At 36.0% G+C, this 22,336-nt stretch overlaps 1 protein-coding gene across 23 annotated transcripts in view; it reads left to right on the forward strand.

The window, feature by feature from the left end:
• CAMK2D (calcium/calmodulin dependent protein kinase II delta) overlaps positions 1-22,336 on the forward strand; it is a 157,722-nt gene that overhangs the window by 130,842 nt on the left and 4,544 nt on the right. For 17 of the 23 annotated variants that reach the window (NM_001039300.2, XM_015276279.4, XM_015276288.4 and 14 more), the window contains 3 exons: positions 17,916-17,991; positions 19,151-19,245; positions 20,396-20,624. In NM_001039300.2, the coding sequence (NP_001034389.2) occupies positions 17,916-17,991; positions 19,151-19,245; positions 20,396-20,624 (400 nt within the window). Of the gene's footprint in view, positions 1-1,359; positions 1,460-2,783; positions 2,984-17,915; positions 17,992-19,150; positions 19,246-20,395; positions 20,629-22,336 lie in introns of those variants that run through there. The other 6 variants (XM_040698978.2, XM_046940151.1, XM_025149665.3 and 3 more) reach the window with 4 other exon arrangements.

The raw sequence follows: 22,336 nt of genomic DNA on the forward strand, positions 1-22,336 counted from the left end.
GGTTATTCAGGAAATGATACATTCGCAGTTTCTAAAGGCAAGCAGATTTGCATTCCACTTGCCTTGCATGTGCTATCAAATAATATCTGGGGTTCATATAGCATATATTTTATTATGCAGAGTGTGTTCTTATGTTTCAAATATTTCAGAAGAATCAATAACAGAAAAGAAATTCAAAGAATTCGTGGATATACAAGTCCACTGTTCTGTTACTGCAGAGGTTGTTTACCAGAGAGTCAGGAATTATTAGCATTATAGATGCTAATATCTATATTATTATTAACATTTTTTATTAGCATTAAAAGTGCTAATCCCTTCCCTGTGCACCATAAGGAAAGAGCAAAATAAAGACCAAGATGCTATCTCCTGGGCAAAACTTTTTCTATATCCAGAATTTAATTATGTATTTACTAACTAGTTTTCTTCTCTTTCTGATACGCTCAGAAAAACATGACATTTCATGTGTCCTTATTACACCCTTAGTTATCTTCCATTAATGAGTATGAGGAAATGCACAGTGACAGAAGAGTAAGTCTGTAAGTCTGTAAGTACAGACACATTAGACTTGTTTTATATTTCTCATGGTTTCTGCACAAATATAAGACCAACAAACAAACGTGGAAATATTCATTAGAGAAACAGGAAAGGACAACCTTTCTAGATGACAGTGTGTGCTGCAGGATGTATAGAAGCTTTTTTCAAAAAGTAGTAAGAGTTTTGAAGTCAAAAATTCAAACAATAGGATCTGGATAGTTGCAACATAGTATTTATGAAGAGGTTAATAAAATGAAAGGTTACTTAGGTTATTAAATTTTTAAAGCAGTGTTTAAAGTATCTACTGTTTATCGTAGTTTGCTGATGTCTTCTAGGCTATTTTAAGATCACACACCTTTTAGGTTGGGAGTAATTTTCTAATTGTGCAAAGAGCAGAAACAAAAATGTGTAAATTCTATCTAGAAATACTTGGTATTAAAATGATGAGAGACTTCCAAAGCTCGAAGTCATGCTGTTATCCCATGTACTGTAAGTTTCATTGAACAGATTGACAGTTCTTAAAAAAATGGACTCATAATGTATGTGAAAAGTGTTCTCGCATTCTTTGGTATGAACAAAAAAGTTTGCATACCCTTTTGTTGTATTGGCTGACCAACAACCAAGAGTACAGCAGGATAAGAAAAGCAGTTATTTGCAGTTATTTCAGAAACCACCTCTGCAGTAATATTTGGTTTTGTAGATTTTACAGTTTCACTTACTCAGGAAATTTTAAAGAACTATCACAAGTATAAATTTTGATTTTTAGGCTCTCACTTGTCAAATTCCTTTTCCAGTGCATGAAGTTTTTATTTATTTTTGCTTCAGTCACAGGAAAAATACATGCAGAGAAATTAGAAACTGCAATTGCCTGTTAGCTGTTATTTCAACATAGGTCAGATACATTTCATTGGGATGCTTTCACTGTGTAAGTAATGAAAAGCCTGTGTTTTAAATATATTTCTTGACTTTCACATTCACCCACTTTACTGTTCTGGTAATCTTTAGTGGAAAATATTAGTTGATTGTTAGAAAACTGAAGAGTGTCTTCAGAATTGTCATGACCTTTGCAAATCCTTATATATTATATTATGGATTAGTTATTTACTTTGTGTTTTTTATACTTTTTTATTAACATACAAAGAATTATCTTTTTCATGTCACTAGTTCATCTACTTTATAAAAATGAAATAAGTGACCCTGAACATTACTTTAGTATTCAAAATATAATAAATACCATTTGCGTTGATGGTGAGGAAGAGGTGTAACAAAATATAAGAAGCATGAAGTGCAGTATTGGAAGTGAAGGTTTTAGATTTTGGTGTATGTGAGATTTGTTGATCATTTACATTATGGCAGCTTGCAGAGGAGAGCAAAGAAAGCCTATGGCAGCCTAGTGTCTTGCTTCTGCTGCTACTATTAGGACAGCTTTGGGAAAAGCTGAAGAGCTCAGCCGGTGTTTAAGTTAATATCTGCAGTGTTACACACTGACATAAATTTGTCAACTTTTGCATAGTTGACAATGGCATTCTTTTGGTGGATATATTTTTATCCACTGATACTAGCAATACAGCTGTAAATTGTGACTTACGTTACTGTATGAACTATATTTAGCTCTAGTTATGTCAGTGATATTGCACTTGGTTTCCAGAGTTTTAATGAATGAATCATTTCTCTTCCACTTTAACAAAATCTTGGGCATGTTAACAGCCAGTACCCACTTTTAAATAACAGCCTGCTAATAGTGATCTGAGTTAACGCAAAGTGTTGACTTGGCGAACTACTACAGGTATGTGCAGCTGATGCAGAGAAAAACACAGTGTGATTTACCTTCACTCATAACACTTAGTATTGCTTCCTTCAGACTACTGTCTATAGTTTAGCAGCTAACCCCATTAAATGAATAGCTTAATTACAGGGCCTCCGCTTGGTGATACAGCTGTAGAATTTTTATTTACAGAATTTTGTTTGAAGAGTAGCATGCAGAATTATGTCTCAAATGCAATTAAGAAAAAAAAAAACAAACAAATACAACAACAATGAATATATTTTGCCTATTTCTTATATTTAATTTTATAATATGGCAATTAAGAGTGATTGGATGGCTATGATATGCTTTATTTTCAAAACAGAAAAGAAGGATCTTGTAATAATCACAAGTCTGAGAGACAAGATATTGGAGGTGGCCTCCTCTTTTGCTATATCTTAATAAGTGGTGTAAGATGAAGTAAAGTTGTTTTCTACTATTTTAGGTTCCTGATCCATTACTGCTTAGTAGTGATACAAAAAGCAATAAGCAGATGAACCAGTAAGAGAATTTGAGGCTGTACTCTGGAAAGAGTGTTGCATTGTATCTTTTCTGGAAACTACAAAAGGCTGAAAGATGTTACTATGCTTGCAAAAGAGAAAACAGAGTAGGATGCTGTTGTTCTTCGTCTGCCTCGATGGGAAGGTGAGATGCTTTCTCCTCACAAAGAATGACAGTGTAACCTGTAACGTCTGGAACAATCGCAGTAATCTCACACAGCAGTGCAGCTGTTTTGGCATTGAGTCCATGGCCTTATACTTGGCCTTACCACTGCCCTGTTCACCAAACATCAGGTACTCATTTTATAGGGACTTATTTTTCTATTATTTAAAAAAACAAGTTTAGTCTCCTTGACATTAATTGTTTGCAAGCTTGCTTGTTTTTCACTTTACAGTATTCCTCTGACACTTCCAATCTTTGTAGCCTTCAAAAGACAAGTTGCTTTTCAGAATGTTTTATTTTGAATTAAAGCTAGCGGTCTGATTTCTAGAATGATTCGGGAATAGTTACTCTTGCCTGTTAGAAGCTCAGGGTATATACTTCAGCCAGGACTTTGAGGAAAGATACTGTCCTACACCAAGCTTGACTTCTGGATGTAGGTTTTCTAGGACAACAGTGACAAAAGCTGCAGCTAGATAGAACTGATAGGGATCTCAGAAGTAAGAAAGGGAATTGTCTCAGATAACTGATTTTTTGGGTCCTTACATAGATGCTCAAGATGATGCTTGTCACTAGACATAACATCTAGAGGGAATGTTCCCTGCCTTAAGTGAAAAACCATTTTGCTTTTCTCCACAGTGTGGAATACAACAAAGAAAGAGGCTTTCTCCTTCCAGTGAAGGAAAAGTGTAACGGGGATGCCCCCCTTTGTAGTTGAAAATTAAAATTAATTTGGTACTGCAATGTGGCCTACAATTCACAGAGAATGGCTCTTCTTTACTTCAGTTATGCAATCTATGTACTTTATTTCTCTTATTTTTCTAATAGTCTGCATAGGCAGCACAAACACTTGCAAGGTTCCTCCCTTTGTACATGGTACCGGTCCGTGAACATTTAAAATATTCAGTTCTATATCAAGTGCTTTTCTTATTTTTTTTTTTTTTAATTGAATTGAGTCTTTCAGAACAGCATTAAAGTAGTGTGGATCATGTGAGCCTGTGTGGCATACAATATAGGACTGTTACATTTTTCTGTACCCTGTGGGAGTGTGTGTGCATACGCATGTCCATGCGAAGTACTAGACATGTTACGATTAAAAAAAAAAAAAAAAGAAAGCAATTTAGAAAAATAAAATGTTATAAATTTGTCTTCAAGGGCAGATTCTTCTCTCTCTCAATTTTCAGGGAATGTATACAGTATTCTCTCAAGTCAGAATATCACTGTTTTTTGTATTTGAAAGCAGGTATCCTTACCCTGAGGACTGTATTCAGGCTTGATTTTCATTTTAACTTCACACAGGTTTTATTTCAAATAATATTGAGCATCTTCATGTCTGTACCTTTTTCTTACATCTGTATTTACGTCTTCAGAAACAAAACATTTCTTTTACTAGAAACAGTATTTGTCAAGTATTGGTGAGTTTTAATAAATTCAAGGAGTTTCCACATAAGTATGAGAAAAAACTTCACGGTGAGGGTGACAGAGACTGGAACAAGCTGCCCAGAGAGGTTGTGGGGTCTCCTTTTCTGGAGACATTCAAGACCTGCCAGAAAGTGTTCCAGTGTGACCTGATCTTAGGTGTTCCTGCTTTAGCAGGGGGATTGGACTGGGTGATCTTTCAAGGTCCCTTCCAATCCCTGACATTCTGTAATTTGAAACTGAAATTATTTGAATTTATAGTTCAAGTTCCTTATTCATGCTTATATGCATGACAGTGATCCTTAATATAGGATTAATATAGGATAGGATTGGACAGAAAAAGCATACTGAAAAATGGGCCGTAGTCAGTGCTTTCTTTCAGGATTTCTTTCAGGATTTCTACTTCCTGTGTTAATGAGACTGGAATCCTTTGCCTGCATCTTTTTGATAGAAGATTGATATGTCTTTTTCAGTAGGGCTGTAGAATACCCTCATTACTTTTGCCAACAATGCTCTGAAACTTATGCAAGGCTGAGTTGTTTAATTTATCTTTGTCAGGAAATGTAGATTTCCCTTGGTTTTATTTTGCCACTGCTGGTGAATTTGTGGAAGTACTTTTATGGTAGACGATTTCCAGTGGACAGAATTGCTGAGGGGTAGAGCACTTACAGATTAGATAAATTCTGGCTAATCTGCACCACTTGAAAAATCTATAAGGTACATACCTTCAAAACATTAACCATTTAGAAGTATGTAATCTCATATATTTTGCCAATTTATTTCATTTTACACCTCTTTTGTGCATGTGTGTTAGCATTTTCATGTTGTTTTTGAACTAGGGAAAGAAGTGAATGTAAACTACTTGGAACATGCTTTTGTGAGAAAAACCTTTAAAATTCTAAGAATTATTATTTTTTAAGTTCTTTCATAACCATGTATATCCCAGTTCTAGACAGAAGGCTAAATCTGTGCTGGCATCTGAACAGAGTCACTTATGGCTACGACCCTTACTATTCTTTGAAATCCTCACTTCCTCCTAGAAGTGCATCATAAACGTTGTTTGTGTGCTCAAAAGTTTTATGACTTCTTGTTGCATGTAATTAAATTATTACTGCTTTTTTTTTTCTTGGCCTTTTATTTTCCTTTACATCTGCTTGACCCTCATACAGCTCTCACAAAGGAGGGTGACATGGAGAGTTTATATTCCACCCACCACCACTCTTCTTCCATTGCTTCTTCATCTCAGTGGTCACCATCCTTGCCGTGCCCCAGCGGCCTCTCCTGCTGCCAGTGTCTGATGAGGATTCTGATCACACTCTACCTCTTCATCTTTGTTTGCTCATATGTTGTGTTTCTTTCCATCAATTCAGCGGGCAAGTCCACGAAAAATAAAAACTCACAGAGTCATTCATTTGAGTCTGAGTTCTCCCACTCCACTCCTTCCTCTTCACTGTGTAAGTTGAGAGTCATCTTTTCAGATGATCTCTTTTGTCTCTCTTTCTCTTCCCTCCCCCAGGAACTGAGAGTAGCACAAAAAATTCAATTTTTTGTGATGTATCCAATCCAGGAATGATTGTTTCTTCAGACTTATGGAAGTGAATTGTTATTTTTTAACTAATTCATTTCTTGGCCAGGTTTTATTGTTTGGGGGAAAAAAAAAAAAGTTACTATAGTAACAGTCTGAATAGATATTCATTTCAGAAAATTATACATTGCAGAGGTTATCTCTGCAGTATTATTGACCTTAGATGTTACTCTTCAACTCTGGCATGAATCCTGGATGGGGTTTCAAAATTAATTAATTACCTGTTATGTTTATGAATGCCATCAAGTTACTTTCTTTAGCATCAACATTGATAAAGCAAACTTTTAAGCTCCGGGACAGTTGTTACATTTTACCAGCCTTAATCCACAGCAATGGAAAAGTTTCATGGTCTTCTTAAGAAGAGATCTGTGATGATTTGTGACCAGTGAGCTGTTAAGGAAATCTTCAGAGTTTGAACAGTTTAAATAGGAGAGGAAATGGTAAAATATTAGTTGATTACATGCTGGTAGAACAGAAGAGGCCTGGGTAGATGAATTTCCTGTGTATAAATGCATTCAGAAATTCTTTAGCAGGGAAGTAACTTACAAGTTGAAATGGGGAATGATTTCATAAGAACATGCACTCTGCTTGCCAGATTCTGGTCTTGTATATTGTGAAGATAATAGGAATTGACATATGGGCTTGTAAAGGTGAGGTCTAAATGGGTCCTTTAAAATACAAGCTGTGTGTAATTGACCTGAGCCTTATTTTGCACTTGAGGGGGATTTTAACTAAGTGCTTCTAATGCAAGTAAGAGAGGAATCGGTTCCAGCGGTGATGAGACTTGTGACTGTCTCGAGTCACAAGTGTTAACAACTGATGCTAAAATACTAGTTTTATTCTTAGTGAGAAGCAGGGTAGTTAGGTACTGGCAACCTGGAACCCTGTTGATACTGACAGCAGAGCACTGCTGCACAATGGAAGAGCTCCTCTCTAGATCACTATTTGGACAAGTGAATTAAATTATTTTTTTCTGAAGTTGTAAAAACATTTCTAAATAAGATTTTCACTGTCTCATGACAGAAGAGGAAGTTAATGGTGTATCAGTGTGACAGACTATGTTATAGACATTTTCTTGCACAGAGGGTAGAAGAGGCTGTTCTTGTACTGTAAGGTAAGGTGACTATTCAAAGTTGAACTACAAATGCTGATAGTGGAAACTGCACAAAACCTTCAAGATGGGAGAAATTAATAGGAAAGGCATAGGTTTGCATAATATTTAAACTATCAGTAACTCTTGCCGTAAGGCTTTGTTCCATCTGCATTGTATATCCCCAGAAAATCCCATTGTGTCCCCAAAATTTTCAGATCCAAATTCTAGCCGCCTCACATTTTATGCTTCATTGAGTAGTTAATGATGTGAAAGACACTGTTCATGTTCAAATGTAGATGTTCATACTAATTTTACTACTAAATATTGGTAACAATTTAGATGTGGTGTAGAAATGGCACAATGTATATTATGACATTAAGAAAGTGGGAAATCTGGTATTCTGTTGATTCTGTGACTTCAGAAACAAGCACGTTTCTTTGTCACTTTGTTCCACAAAATAAATTTCTCCAAAAAAGCCCCTATAAAATGGTGCAGATAAAATACAGTTTAAGGAATCAAAAATAGTAAAACTTAACAATAATCAGCTGCTTAGCTATGAAGAAGGTAAAGTATCAGGTGAAACTACTCTGGTAAATCTACTTGGTGATGCTACTACATTTGGTAGTTAGCCTACTAGCAGATTTGTTATATGACTTACATTTAGAGCTTGCCAAAATACTAGTAGGCAAAACACCAAAAGTTAATCCGGTATCTGAATATGCTGCAGACTTGCTAATATTTTTTTCATTCTGATCCTTCAAAATAACTTTGTCCCTATAAATATCTTATTTCAGTTAGTTAAATAACTAATTTTAAAGACTGAAGAAACTATAACATCCCTATAACTTCATATGTTGTCCTCCACTAAGTGTTAAGAATGTCCAGTTTAATATGTTTTTTAAAGAGGCCATAAATGGTTCTCCATCATATTTGAAAAGTCATGGCTGTCAGTCCTTGTTGACTGGAAAAAGGAAAACGTCACTCCCATTTTTAAGAAAAACAGAAGGGAAGGCCCAGGGAACTACAGGCCAGTAGAACTCTTGTTTTGTGACAGCACGGTGGTAAGAAAGTGGGAACTGAAATAGACTACTCTGTGTGTTACAGAACTGAATTTACTCTGTATTTGTTGTAAAGTAGCAATTATAATTGCACACATGTAACTATGGAATAGAAAAATACTGATTTCTTAGCTTGTAAACTTGGTAGATTTTCATCTGCTATCACAGGCACCAGAAAGAGATTAGATAAATCTGGTGTGCTGAGGAAGGGCTGTCATCTAGGTGAAAGTAAATCCTGGAAAATAATGCATCTCAATAAGTACTTGAAGTACTTACAAATATAATTTTAAAGGTAGCATAGCTTTCCTAAAAGTAAAATAAGCAAATGCCACATGACATAGAATAATTGAGGATTATTATTATTAGCACAACACTTACTGCTTTTAAAACTTATTAAAATATTTAAAAGGAAGGAGAAAGAGAACTGATGATCATTGTTGACTTTCCATTTTAAAAAAATAGTGGAAAGTGAAAGATTTCTCTGTCTCTATCGGCTGAGTAATTAGCTGGAAGTACAATTTAAATAAAAATGTTGACAGTGGCAAAGCTTATTAATGTCTCAGTTATGAGGTCTTTAAACATGATTATTTCTTGAGGCAGCAGCGAGATTCCATGATTAATTTAATCTGTTGTGAAACTAGTGCAGTATCTTGTAACTACAGTGACCATAATACAGATTTGTTCTGAGTCTGTAGATGGTTTGTCATTAAAAAAAAAATCATTTGCCAACATATGCCACGATGTAAATATTAGAGAGTGTATTTAGAAATAACTCACCTCACATAGATAAAAGGAGACTATTCACTGCATCTGACAAGTTATCATCACTGTATGATGAAGATTTAAATAGTAGATGCATTCCTTTTATTTGTCAGCATAATAAAATGGAATTGCTGGGATGATTTTTCAGAAATTTGCCTACATACCTAATAAATTACTTTTTCATTAGGCAAGCAATAGACTTGCAGGGTTTTGGCAAAGTAGAGGGCAGTCAGTAACCTTAAAAACTGTTGCAAACCATCCACTCATGATGAATTGTTGAATCAGAATGAATCATTGAAATCAGCAGGCACTAGGAAGGAGATGTTACTCACAAGGTGACATCTCAAGTGTCTTGTTCAAAATCATTGTTTAAAATATTTTGAGCTACAAGAGGTGGGCTAAAGGATGAACTCTGATCTTATGTGGGCTAATTTTTGATTAAGTTCTTGAAAGATAAAGCTCCTAAATGCATGCCTTGTCTTTGGAGGATCTAAATGTATTTTGTGTAGATCTAAGATTCAATTTGTCATTATTTCATTCAAAACATTCATTTTTTTCCCTCATAGAAATAAGCCTCTTGGCTTTTTTTTGTGTGCAATAAATTACAAGGGAAAATATCAGCAAATAGTTTTCAAATGTTAGTGTGGAAAGAATGATTTTTTAAAACATTTTGTGTCATTTGTATTCTTCTCTGTTTCTGGGATGACAGTTCATGATATGAAGCTGAGCAATATCTGGTGCAGTATACAACACAGATTAAATTGGTAGTCTCTTCCTCTTTTTGCAAATTGTGATTATTTTCAGAGTATATAATAGTATTACTAGCTAAATAGTATTGTTATTAGTATTAGTAGCTGCATACTTTCCTCTGATTGCTCTTTGTTGGGTCTGTTCTGGTAAGAAATCCAGAAATCTGGATTAGATAGATCCCCTGTACTGTGCTCTTCAGATTTATCAGGCCAACGTCACCTTGGTAAGGACTGTACTGTATTAAAATTAAAATTATTATAATTATTAATTATGAAAGGTTATCCCAGCCATGTGATTAAGTGGGGTACAAAAAAGTGAAACGTCTTAGAAATTGATAACACATATGAAGTTAACATACATAACACAGCAGTGCTGCGGAAATAATTCTAGTCAATGTTAGATTATGTTCTCTTTTGTTCTTTTCCTATTACTTGATCTTTTTATAACTGTTCTTCCTAATATTTTGCTTGAACTGCCTTTGCATTAGTCATATACCTACTCACTTGCCAAAACAGGGGCTGTATGTTTTTATAAATGACAATGCCTTATGACATTAGCATCCTCCAGGAGTGAAGGTTACATTTAGAGAGTAGGTCCACAGTCATATCTCCAGTAGGTTTACTTCACCTATATTCTGAGCAAAGAATCTAAAAGCTACCAACCTTTCTGCTATGATATGCAGCCTTTCTCATGTTTAGGTTTTGGGAAAATGGCTCTGCACCTTTTGAGTTCTTTCTTCACTTCTCAGTTGTTTTAAAAACACTGAATTTGAATTTATTTTTCCTAAGTAATTCTTCATTTACTGACATATTTTATGTCATAGAAAATCATTGCCATATTCTCAGACAGCATAGTGAGGTCTGTCTATAATTTTTCACTCAGCTGTTACCACATGCCTTAGAAAAAGAAGCTGAAACAGTTAACAGAATTTCACTGTGATTTTTGAGTTTTCTTCTTGTATCTTGTTATTTTTGTCATTTGTAAGACAAACTCTCACATGCCTTAAGACTAAGTATGGCGTGATGATATTTTAAAGAGAGAGAATAATTAAGCAGTTTTATTATAAAAAGTACCAGTTTAAACCATGGTTGTTACAACTGAAGTAAAGGATTGCTTCTATGGCCTAGAAAATGCAAAACTGGACTGGTGATTTCATTATTCTTGCAGGATACTTCCTCTCCTTGCAATCTTTGATGCAATTCACTGATAGTGTGAGTAAGCTTTTACTTTGCATCTTGTAAATGAATTTGATGTAAAGCATAACACTTTGTAGAAGCGGCCATTCTACCCTATATGCTCCCATATAGTTCATTGCAGATTTCATTTTGTCCCATCTGTTTTAAAACTGTGCAGTGAGTGTAATAATTACCTTGTCAAGGTGTTTTTTGTTATCTGTTTTCATTAGCACTAATCTATTACTAGTATGTAAGTACTGCGTGCAAATATTAGAGTCTTGTATTTCGGGTAGCATTTACTTTGTAGATAGGATAGCTGAAATCAGTGATTCTTTAATTAACAATCTGAATATGCAAAAATGAGTTGTAGAACTTAGTATGGCCATAATACATATAGCTTATAATGCCAAAGAAGCTGTGCATTTTGGTTTTGTCTAATTATCTCATCATGCTATGAGAAAGCATAACTGATCTTTGACCTGTATTAACCTAAGTTTAAGTACATTATTTAGGGAATTACTACTGCATATTAAATAAGAAGTGTAGTTGCATCAAAATGCCACTGTACATCAAACAGCATAGTTCTCACAGAATTCAAAACAAGCAAAGTTTATTAGATTTAAAAAAAGAACAGAAAATGGAGAACAGAAATTGTCTTGGGCTGCATATAAAATGTATAATATAGTTATACTTACATATATTACCAATTTTTTTAATGCATTTTTTAATTAAAACATAAAAAACAAGGCAACAAAAACATAAAACCAGTGGGATATTTCACCCTGTTATTATGAAACTAATGCATCAATGTCTAGTTCAGTGAAAGTGGTTGCAATTCTTAGTGAGTTGTCAAGGTGTTCAGTGGAGATTTTTGATGAAATATTACTCTTCTTGTGCTTCATCCTTGAAAATAACTGTTCGCAAATGTACATAGTGCCAAAAAATGATATGGATGAGGTGTGATTGTGAAGTGAGGGATATTTTTCTCTGTTAAGATAGGTCTTAAGAAATTCTGGTGAAGAGACATGACCAAACTTTTCTTGAAGTTGAATGTCCCATTGCAACTCTGTACGTTCTATCAGAAAATTTACAGCTGATGTATTTACATTCAGTTGCAAATATATTTTAAAAAAATGATTTTTTTTTTGAAATCTTGAATCCTATTATCAAATTCCTGTATCAAAGTGGAAAGCAAGAGTGCATACTTTTCTCTGTTTGCAAGACTGTGTTTAGCCAAAGCATCAAAAATGCATGAAATTATTTCCTATAACTTGAGCTTGCCATAATTTAAGTTTCATTTCAAATGCTTTTATGGTATGAATCATAGCACTGATAAGTTGATTTTCAACTTGAAGACACATGTTTAAATCATTCAAGTAAGCAGTCAAGTCCACCAAAATCTTCACATTCTTGCACAAATTTTCCTTTTGATTCCACAATGTACTTGATTTAATTTTACAAATCATAAAGTATTTTTAGTGTTTTACCCCAAAAGCCACCTTCCTTTAGAAAAGTATATGATGTCCCCTTAATCAGCATCGATACCTTTAAGGAACTTCTGGAATTGATGATGATTCAGCCCCTTGAAGTTTATGAAATTCATGGCTTTTATGACAGTTTGCAAGACGCCCATTTTTAATGCTTTTGCACATAATTTTTTGTGATGTATGATGCAGTGATACTTCATCAGTTGTGAGTTGCTGGCAGTAATCACATCATCTTCTGTTAATTTTACTAAGTCCCTCTTCTTTTTTACCGACTATCACCAAGGTGCCATCAGTAGCTACACCAGATATATTGACAACGTTAAAAGAAAATCACTATAATGTATTTTTTTTACTGCTTCAAACAAATCAAGAGATTTAGTTGTGACTTTCAATGACACCAATGATACCATTTCTTCAGGGACATTATATACATTATCAGAACCTCTAATGAAAATGGCAAGTTGAGCCATATCTGTAGTATCAGTATATCAGTACTTCCATCTATCTCCAAATCAAAAAATTTGAAATCAGCAGCTTTACTCTCCAAATTTCTTTCAGTATATTTCCTATTTCTTCAGTTTGCCTGGCTATAGTCTTGTGAGACAAATTGATTCTAGAAAAGTTACTTTTTTTTATGGGCACACGTTGTATCTACCTTGCTTTCCATACATTGCTTAACAAACTCACTATCAGTAAATGGTTTTGATGTTTTGGCAGTCAGATTAGTTAGCATGCAACTAGCTTTATAATAAAGCTCATTTAATGTTTTTTTTTTTAAAGATTATGTTGAGGTCACAGACTTTTCTTCAGTTCTGCTGTTCTGTCTTCACAAAGCATTCCTTGAGATTCATCAAATTTGGCAGTATGTTTCTGCACATAATGTCTTTTCAAATTGTAATCTTTGAAAACTGATGTGATTTCCTTGCAAATTAAACAGTGCCATGTTAATTGTCTTGACAAAGAAATACTCATCTGTACCTTTTTCATTGAACCCCGTTCCTTTATCCATGTTTCTTCCTTTTTTGGGTTCTGTTTTCTTTTAAGATTCCATTAGGCAAGTTCAAATTTTACTATTGGCAATCACTGTGTTTTTCTCAGCAAGGGGAAGTGCAGGACACATGTAATACACATGGGGTTTGTTGTGACTGAGTGTGTGCTGCTGCTGCAGGAGGAGTCAGCACTGCACTGTGCCTTCCCCGTGTCCTGGGGCTGGGCAGAGCTGCCACCATGATGACGCGGCAGCAGGGGATGGGCCACAGTACGAGCTGTGCTGGGCTACAGATTGGACATGCCTGCCTTTATGCTTTCCCGCCTCCATCCAGTTGTCTGCCTGTAGTATTGCAAATCTTCTCTGGCCTTCTTGTGTCCTTTCTCTTTCTTTTCTTCCACGTTAAACCTCTGCTATGTAGACAATGTCGCTCCAAAAGTAATGCCTCCTATGCATTTCCACAGAAACTACAACAAATGGAATCATAGAATCAAGGTTGGAAAAGACCTCTAAGATCATCCAGACCAACCATACACCTGTCACCAATATTTCCTGCTAAATCATGTCCCTCAGGCAGCCCATTCCAGTGCCTGACCACTTTCTCAGAGGGGTGTTTCCTAACGTCCAACCTGAATCTCTCTTGGCACAACTTGAGGCCATTCCATCTCGTACTATTGCTAGTTATGTGGAGAAGAAGCCAACTCCCTCCTCACCAAGACTTCCCTGCAGGCAGTTACAGAAAGTGATAAGGTCTTCCCTGAGCCTCCTCTTCTTCAGACCGAACAATCCCAGCTTCTTCAGCCACTCCTCATAAGGCCTGTGCTCCAGAGCCCTCACCAGCTTAGTTGCCCTTCTCTGGAAATGCTCCCAGGCCTCAGTGTCTTTTTTATAGTGAGGGTCCCAGAACTGAGTGCAGTATTAAAGGTGTGGCCTCACCGGGGCTAATACAAAGAGCACAGTAACACTATTTTATAGAGTAAATCCTCAGCTACAAAATGCTAATTTTCGGTATAGTCACCACCTTTAGCAATGCATTCTTGCCAGCAATTAGCAAGTGCCTGCATGCTGCTCATAGAAGTCTGCATGGTTGTCCAGAACGTGGCGTGTCTTTCACATCACTGTCATCAGTGCTGAAATGTACCACGCACTGCCTCACTGTACTCAGATCCACTGTTTGTCCTCCAGAAATGTTTAGCAAGTGTTGATGAATGTCAGTGGGTGCCATTTTTTCCTCATGGAGGGATTCGGTGACACAGCTTTGCTTCATATGCACTTCCATGTCAGACACAATCCTGTCCGACTACCCCCTGCTGCCATCTGTTGCACAGCAACAAAATGTAATGGAATATTGGTGGGAAGGTTCAGCCTCTACTGCCACACGACCAACATCTGCTTCTGATGTCATGGGCCAACAGCAAAAATAGGAGGCATTAATTTTGGAGCTGTCATTTTGATTTTCTTTCGCTGCGTATATAGATATGTAATTGCCTCTGTGTCACTGAAACGAAACAGTAGCTTATTTGCTTTCACATACAGAATTTCATGTGGTGGTTGGAATTTTATAGAAAGCTTGATAGATGAGTTGGTATGCAGATGGCTTGGCATCGTCAATCTGTTCCTGACAGTCCCCATTGTGAACTGCAGTGTTTTCCACAAGTACTGGAAGAACTGGTACTAGTGCTGGAGGCAGACAGTGGTTGATTTGAGTCAGTGATAACTGCCTTTAATCTCATTTGCCAGTGTGTAGATTTTGTTGGATGTTCTTCATTCGTGTATCAGTCAGCAGAGTCAGTCCTACTAAATGTTAGTACTGCCCAGAGAAACTGGAACCATATTCTATATTAGTAGGTGGCACCTATCAGAAAGCTTCATAAAAACACATGTTCCACTGAAATTCAATTTTAGGAGAAAAAAAAAAATCAGAAAAAAAGCAGTTTGGAGATTTTCTGTTTCCTCTTTTCAGTTTAATGTTGAATTAAATCCTTTAACATAGTACAAAATCAAAGGTATCATTTAAAATAAAGCGTTTTGTACAATTTTCTTATCTCTTATCTTTTAGTTTAGTTATATGCATCTGAGATGTACCATCCAAAACTTGTGATTTCGTCCCTGCATGATGTCTGTGCATTCTGCCTTTCTGCCCTTTTTGACAGCCTTTCTGAACACTGCAGCATTGTTTCTTATACAATTATCCTACCACTTGGCTTGTGCCATGCAATGTCTGCAGTTTCTTCTCATGTTGTTTAACCATGTGACAATGGAGCCATTGCTGATCTACAGTCAAAAGATCTCTTCATTAAAATTCTTTGTTGTTTCCACAGTATTCATGAAAAATAAGGCAATTTGTATGCTAAATATTCTTACCCAGCATGCTGTCTGGTAATCAAAACCTACTTATTTTCCATTGCCCCTTTGCTTTCTGGTTTCTTTTTGGTGCTTTCAAACTGAAGACATGAGAAGTGAGCTTAAATTTGGAATGGTGGAGAGCATAAAAGAAGCAGATTCTTCAAACACCTTGATTCCAGTTCTTGCAGTACAGCACTGCAGATTTACATTCCACCTATGTTTCCCAACATTTTCTTTTTGAAGGATATTAACTCTGTCAGTACTATAGTCTTAACATTCTGAGCATATTGATGTGTGTGAATTGTCTAGTCCATGTGTAGGAGAGTGCAAGAACATTACAGCTGTTGCTTCTACAAGAGAGTTACTAAAGCCTAATTGCCTGCATTTTTATTTTAATTCAAGCATCATCTTCCAAATAGATATTCTGAGGTTTAGTAAGGAGTTGAACCTATGCCAAATCTTTGAAATTGTACCATCCCTTCCATCCCTTACCCATTAAACTCCTAAGAATCTGTATTTGAGAGCATTGCCACTCTGGTTGAACTTTATCCATGTAAGGTTGAAGTTTTCAATTTACAAATGTACAGTAAAAACATAAACCTCAGTTCCTCAAGAAAAAAAAAAGTCATTTTTCAAAGTGAAATAAATGATTTTTGCCATCTGAAAGTCTCAGTAATTTGCCATTGCAGTAACTGTTGTTACTGATAACTGTACCGTTGTGCAGGATCTTTTTTTTCTTTTACTTTGCACTGTTTTAGTGCAAGTCCTATCATCATTAACAGATATTGGTCTGTGATCTACATTTAGAATAAGGGTCCTGAGAAAAAGACTTTTATCACTGAAGTGAAAATCTCATAACAGGAGATATGAGGAGAGATTTCTCCATATTTCTTCTGCTGTTTAACAGCCCCCCAGAATACCTGGGCTGCTTAAAATCCAGTTTGAGGCTTTTCTACTGCCTTACTGATGAAAAGGCGCATGAAAAAAAAGAAGCTGTGCATCTAGGAATGTTTGTTGCATTCAAGACATCTTCTTAATAGTACTCTACTCCTAATGCTTCATGCTTTAAGAACAGCTGAGGTTTCTGGTTTACAGCAAGTTGAATATTAGTCAACAGTGTGCCAGGGCAGCAAAAAGGGTGAGCGCTGTCCCTGGGCCGGGGAAGGGATTGCCCCTCTCTACTTTGTGCTGGTGTGGCCTCATCTCGAGTGCTGTGTGCATTTTGGGTGCTACAATGTAAGAAGGACATAAAACTATTAGAGAACATCCTAAGGAGGGCTTTAAAGGTGTTGAAGGGTCTGGAGAGGAAGACATATGAGCCAAGAGTTGGATGTGGTGATCCTTTTTGGGTCCTTTCCAACTCCAGATATTCTATAATTCTATCCTATTTCTTGACTAGTGGATCTAAGAAAAACCATTTTGCATACTTTTGCCTTAGAAATACAGGCATTTGTTTTTGAGTATTATTTGTAGAAAATTCATGTTTTGCTCAATGTTTTTAATGTTTTCTTATTCTGTTACTATTTATCATTTATTAGTATTAGTAGTTGTACTGCAATAGTCCCAAGTGATCTGATTGTGGTTTATGTAAAGTAGATGCTAAGCATTTTACTAGCAAAGGATAATCATAGAAGTCAGAGTTGAGACACACTGTGTTGTAATTAGAACTCTGTGGGTGGGTGTAAATTATATGTAATCCATGAGCTTTGCTCCGTGGAATCTTAATTATACGCTTTGAGCCAAAATTCCTCTTCGGCCAAATGTGTACATTTAAGGAAAGCAAACACCAAGTGCTAGAAAAAAAAATTGAAAATAGTATGATACGCTTAGCAGCTGAAGGTCCCATCTGCATATGAAACATTAGAGCATCACTTTTGAAACAATCACCAGCTTCCTTTAGTTCAAAGGAAAGAGTTGGGCTTTGGGAGATTTGGATTCTATTTTGCTCTGCATTTTAAGCAGTAGATCCTTCAGCACAGGAAGGAGGATCAGATCCATGATAGGAACGTGAATTGATTTTGATGTTTAATTTCTTCAAGAAATTTTAAAAAATATTTTTTGGTGTTTAATTTCTTCAAGAGTGCTGAAGCAAAAACAGCGTAAAGCAGTAGCATAGTGTTCATTGGTCATACACAAGGAAGAGAAAAGGCAGTTGTACGATCTGAGGAGTGACAAAATACCTTTGTTATAGCTGTTGTTCTGACAGCCTTTCAGCTGTTACTGTTTTTATAGTTGTATTTGTATCTCTTTCCAGCTCGTAAGCAGGAGATTATCAAGGTTACTGAGCAGTTGATTGAAGCTATCAACAACGGGGACTTTGAAGCTTACACGTAAGTACTCATTTTGGAGAGAACTAGGTGACAGGATGTGTTCCAAACAAATGCAGCTTGTAAACGTGCATGTATGGCTGTGTTTCTTTGTATCTGCGTATTGCTGAAGATCATTCTCAGGAAACATAGCCGTTGATTGCTAGTTTGTCCTAGCTTTTCAGTAGCCTGGATACCAGTTTCAGTGGAGGTGCTATGTAAATCTGATGTACCTCTATGCTGAGACAGGACCATCATCCTGATATACACAGTGGCCTTAGTATATGAAAGTAAAGTCATGGTTTTGATGTAGAATCCAGAAAACAGAGTAGAAACCTCTTTTAACTGAAAAAAAAAAAAAAAAAGTACAATAGAGAGATTGTTAGTAGCTAGAATCCCATACGTACTTCAAAGCATGAAAGACCTTGATATTCCATGTGAAACTATGTGCAACTTGGGTTCCTCCAGCTTCTACTGAACACTGTGCATTTCTATGTAAGCATTTGCTGAAGGACAGTGGGCTGATTTCTTTCTCTGCTTTTCAAAACGAAGGCATACTTCCATCTCTTCTCTTTCTGCCTCTAAAAAGAGGTAGAGGAAAACACTTCTCAGCATTTATTTTGTTGTTCTGTGCTTATCTGGGTAATTCTGCCCTGTTACAACATAAGCTTCATAGGTCAACTGCGATGCTACTCTTCTTGTTTAAATATAAGTCATAAATTATATTTGGAGTGATCACACTAAAACCTATGTTGTACAAATATGAAGTGCAAACTTGTTCTTGACTTTTATGTAAGTTTTTTCAAATTAAAAACATTTAAAATCTTAGCTAAACTATGTTATAAGATGTGAAAAATATTCTCTGGGTTGCACAGAGGCAATTTTCAGAGCCAAAAGTAAAAACTAGTCTTTATACAATTGTCTTGTAGAGCCATCTTTGGCAGTCTTTGTTTCTGTCAAAGGATGATTGATGTGAGATTTTGTATCCCTGGAATAAACTGTCGAATGTACTGATTTAGGTAAAACCAGTTAATGTTCCCCATTTAATTTCTGTTCTTTTCCACTGTGATGTCATAGGTAAGTAGTATTTCCAGTGAGAATAAAGGAAACATTTAGACAGTTTTGTCCAGCATTGTGCTACATAACTGCATGTGATTATTACTGAATTTCCTCTTTTCCACAGGAAAATCTGTGATCCAGGCCTTACATCCTTTGAACCTGAAGCTTTGGGTAATCTAGTAGAAGGGATGGACTTCCATCGGTTTTACTTTGAAAATGGTAAACATTCCTTTTTCATCCCTGTGTGCATTCATCTGTTCCTTATGAATGTGTTTCTCTAGCCTAATCAGCATTTTTGGTTGGGAGTTAATTGATCTTGGTAGGGGAAGGTGGCATTAATTTTTTTCATTCGGAGTTCTGGTTGGTCATGGTTTTTTTTGGTCTGTTTCTGCTACACTCATTCACAAATCATAGAGTACCTTAGAAAGTAGAGGACAGTTTTAAATATTTGTAAAGAGAAAAATAAGATGTAAAAAAAAAAAAAAAAAAAGAAGAAGAAAGAAAAGAAAATGTAAACAAGTAATTCTCATAAAGATTTTTCTTTTGCAAAAAAAGAGTACATTATCTTATGTGGCAAGTATACTTAAAAGGAGCATCACTAAATAGTGTGATTATGGAGTGATTACAAGTAACAGTCAGTGCTTCCGGTGTATTTATAATGACTGCTACTATGTGATATATTGGGGAAGACCTGTAGCTGCTCAATCTGTGCTGCTCAGGGCCAGCTTTCTTTTGTGTACTGGCTTGTACAGTACAATCATGACAGCTCTAAGAAAGAAAAATTACCCAAAGCATGGATAAACTTTATCATAAAGTTTTAGAATATCATGTAATGAAAGTTACATTACATTTAGAGTAGACTTGACTCAAAAAGAAATAAAGTATTATAAATGAAGATACCAGCTTATCCAGTATCTTCTGAGAAATATTTCAGCAGTAAATGGGATTATTATGTTACTGTTATTGCTGTCACCAATGTTAAGAAACTAATTATTGAAGTCCTTCCAACAAATGTGCTGCCAGATCAAAGAGAAGGAAGTAACACATAATAGCATATGTTGTTAATATTTGAGGTACCCCAGAACTGGTCACAGTCAAATAATTGTGTATGAGCAGTTACAGAAACTTGTTTGGCTCCTACTTGAATTAAGTAATGTGTACTGTTAAACATCCGATTGATTTTCTTACAGGAAGGCTGGAGGTGTACTTTATGCTGTGACTGTGCTCATTTCCACACTGTATCTGATTTGCAATAAGCAGTAATTACTACCTTGATATTTTTGTTTTGTAAGATGGGGTGAGATAAGTTGTTTCAGCTTACACAGAGAAAACTTAATCTGTCCTGTGTGTGTGTGTTTTTATTTCCTAGCTTTATCCAAAAGTAATAAGCCAATCCACACCATTATCCTCAATCCTCACGTCCACCTTGTGGGTGATGATGCTGCTTGCATTGCATATATACGGCTCACGCAGTACATGGATGGAACTGGGATGCCAAAGACAATGCAGTCAGAGGAAACGCGGGTCTGGCACCGTCGTGACGGGAAGTGGCAGAATGTTCACTTTCACCGTTCAGGGTCACCAACAGTACCTATCAAGTAAGAAACAATTGATACCACAAGGTTAAACTATTTAGGTCAGACCAGGTAGTCTAATAGCTTCTTTTGGCCTTAAAAAGTACAAAACAGTCCACTCAATAGCATAATTTCTTGTGGTTATTTATGCGGTGTGTACTATATTCAGTATTGTGCCTGTAGTATTTGTATAAATGTTTTTTTAAAATAATGCTTTGTTCTTGTTGTTGTTTTCAGCTGTGATGCCCACTGTCATGTTCAGTCCATGAGTTGAGAGTTGGAGAGAAAAGTGATTTAATGTAGATAAGGGTTGATACCAGTCACACTAAATGGGATTGGAAAACTTGAAATAGGATTCCAGGAAATTCTGGAGAGGAAAAAAAAAGTGATAGGATACATGGAGCTGTTAGAGCTGACTGGAAAATGTGAAGGAAAAAACCCTGAAATTTGAGTAGTATTTTCTGTAATTTCCAGCCACCTCTATCCACTCAGGCCTACCTATGTTCTTCACAACTCAATTTTGAGTCAGTTTATGTATTTCCTTTGTAACATCATACAAATACCTATCATGTTCTTACCTTTTTTCCCATGCTCCTTTTGCTTAACTGCTGAGTGGTCACTGTCTAACAGTTACTCCACCTCTATGAGTAAACCTCAAGTCTCTTTTGTCATCATTTTTCTGTGTCAGTTTTTTTGTCTGTTTGTTTTTCCCTTTCCAAATGCCCTCTAATGCCCTCAGACATGCTGTGACTCAGTGTGCACAAACCTGAATTCCTTGAGCCAGATATTCAGCACATTCACAGTTCTTGTAAAAAGATAAAGAGTCATGGCTCCTTCAAGTGGTTCTTCTCAAGTCCTTTGCTTTTCTTCTGCTTTTAGCCTATAGTAATTCTACTGTGTCTCTCGGAGCCCGGGTTGGCCAGTTTCATTAAGAAGACACACTTAAATTAGACCATTTCTCAATTAGGCAACATTGGCATAGACTTTAGCTTGCTCACATGCAAGCCTTCTGTGTAAGACATAATTACTTCTGTGTGAAGTGTCTTAATGTGGATAATGGCTGAATTCGCCAGTGTGAATGATGAAAGCTTGGATTTAATCTTTCGAACTTCGGCATGTCCCATAACTTACTTGTGGATATCAAAGATCCACAAGTACTTGATTATTAAGGAACATAGAATCATAGAATATCCTGAGTCAAAAGGAACCAGCAAGGATAAAGTCCAACTCCTGGCTCCACATGGAACTACCTAAATGCAATTGAACAAACTATTAAATTTCAGTGAGGAAGATAGATACAGAGATGTATATATTTAAGAAATATATATTTAGAAGAAGAGTGATTTTGTTACCTATTGATAACTGTTGTGTTTTGTTTTGTTTTGTTTTTTAAGGGAAACCAATGAGAGTAGGAACCATGTTGTCCTATTCTTCACATCACAGCTGCATTGCCAGCGTTAAAACAGATAATATTGAAAGAATAATTGCATTTTCTTGAAATGCAGTTATTTTTTGATGTTTTCATGAAGGTCTTCAAGGGACCTGACCTGGATATGTGTAGAGCTAGAAAACATAAGTGAGACAGGTTAAACTGTCCCAGAGCATCCTGGACAGTGTCTATAGCAGACTCCTGTATAGAATTGGAGTGGGGAATTATTTAATCTTTTTTGTTGTTGTTTTGTTTTTGAGATGGTTGGGGAGTAGGAGGAAAGCATCCTTTTTTAAAAAAAGAAAAG

The sequence above is a fragment of the Gallus gallus genome, chromosome 4 (genome assembly GCF_016699485.2).
Source record: "Gallus gallus isolate bGalGal1 chromosome 4, bGalGal1.mat.broiler.GRCg7b, whole genome shotgun sequence".
Lineage (NCBI taxonomy): Eukaryota > Metazoa > Chordata > Aves > Galliformes > Phasianidae > Gallus > Gallus gallus.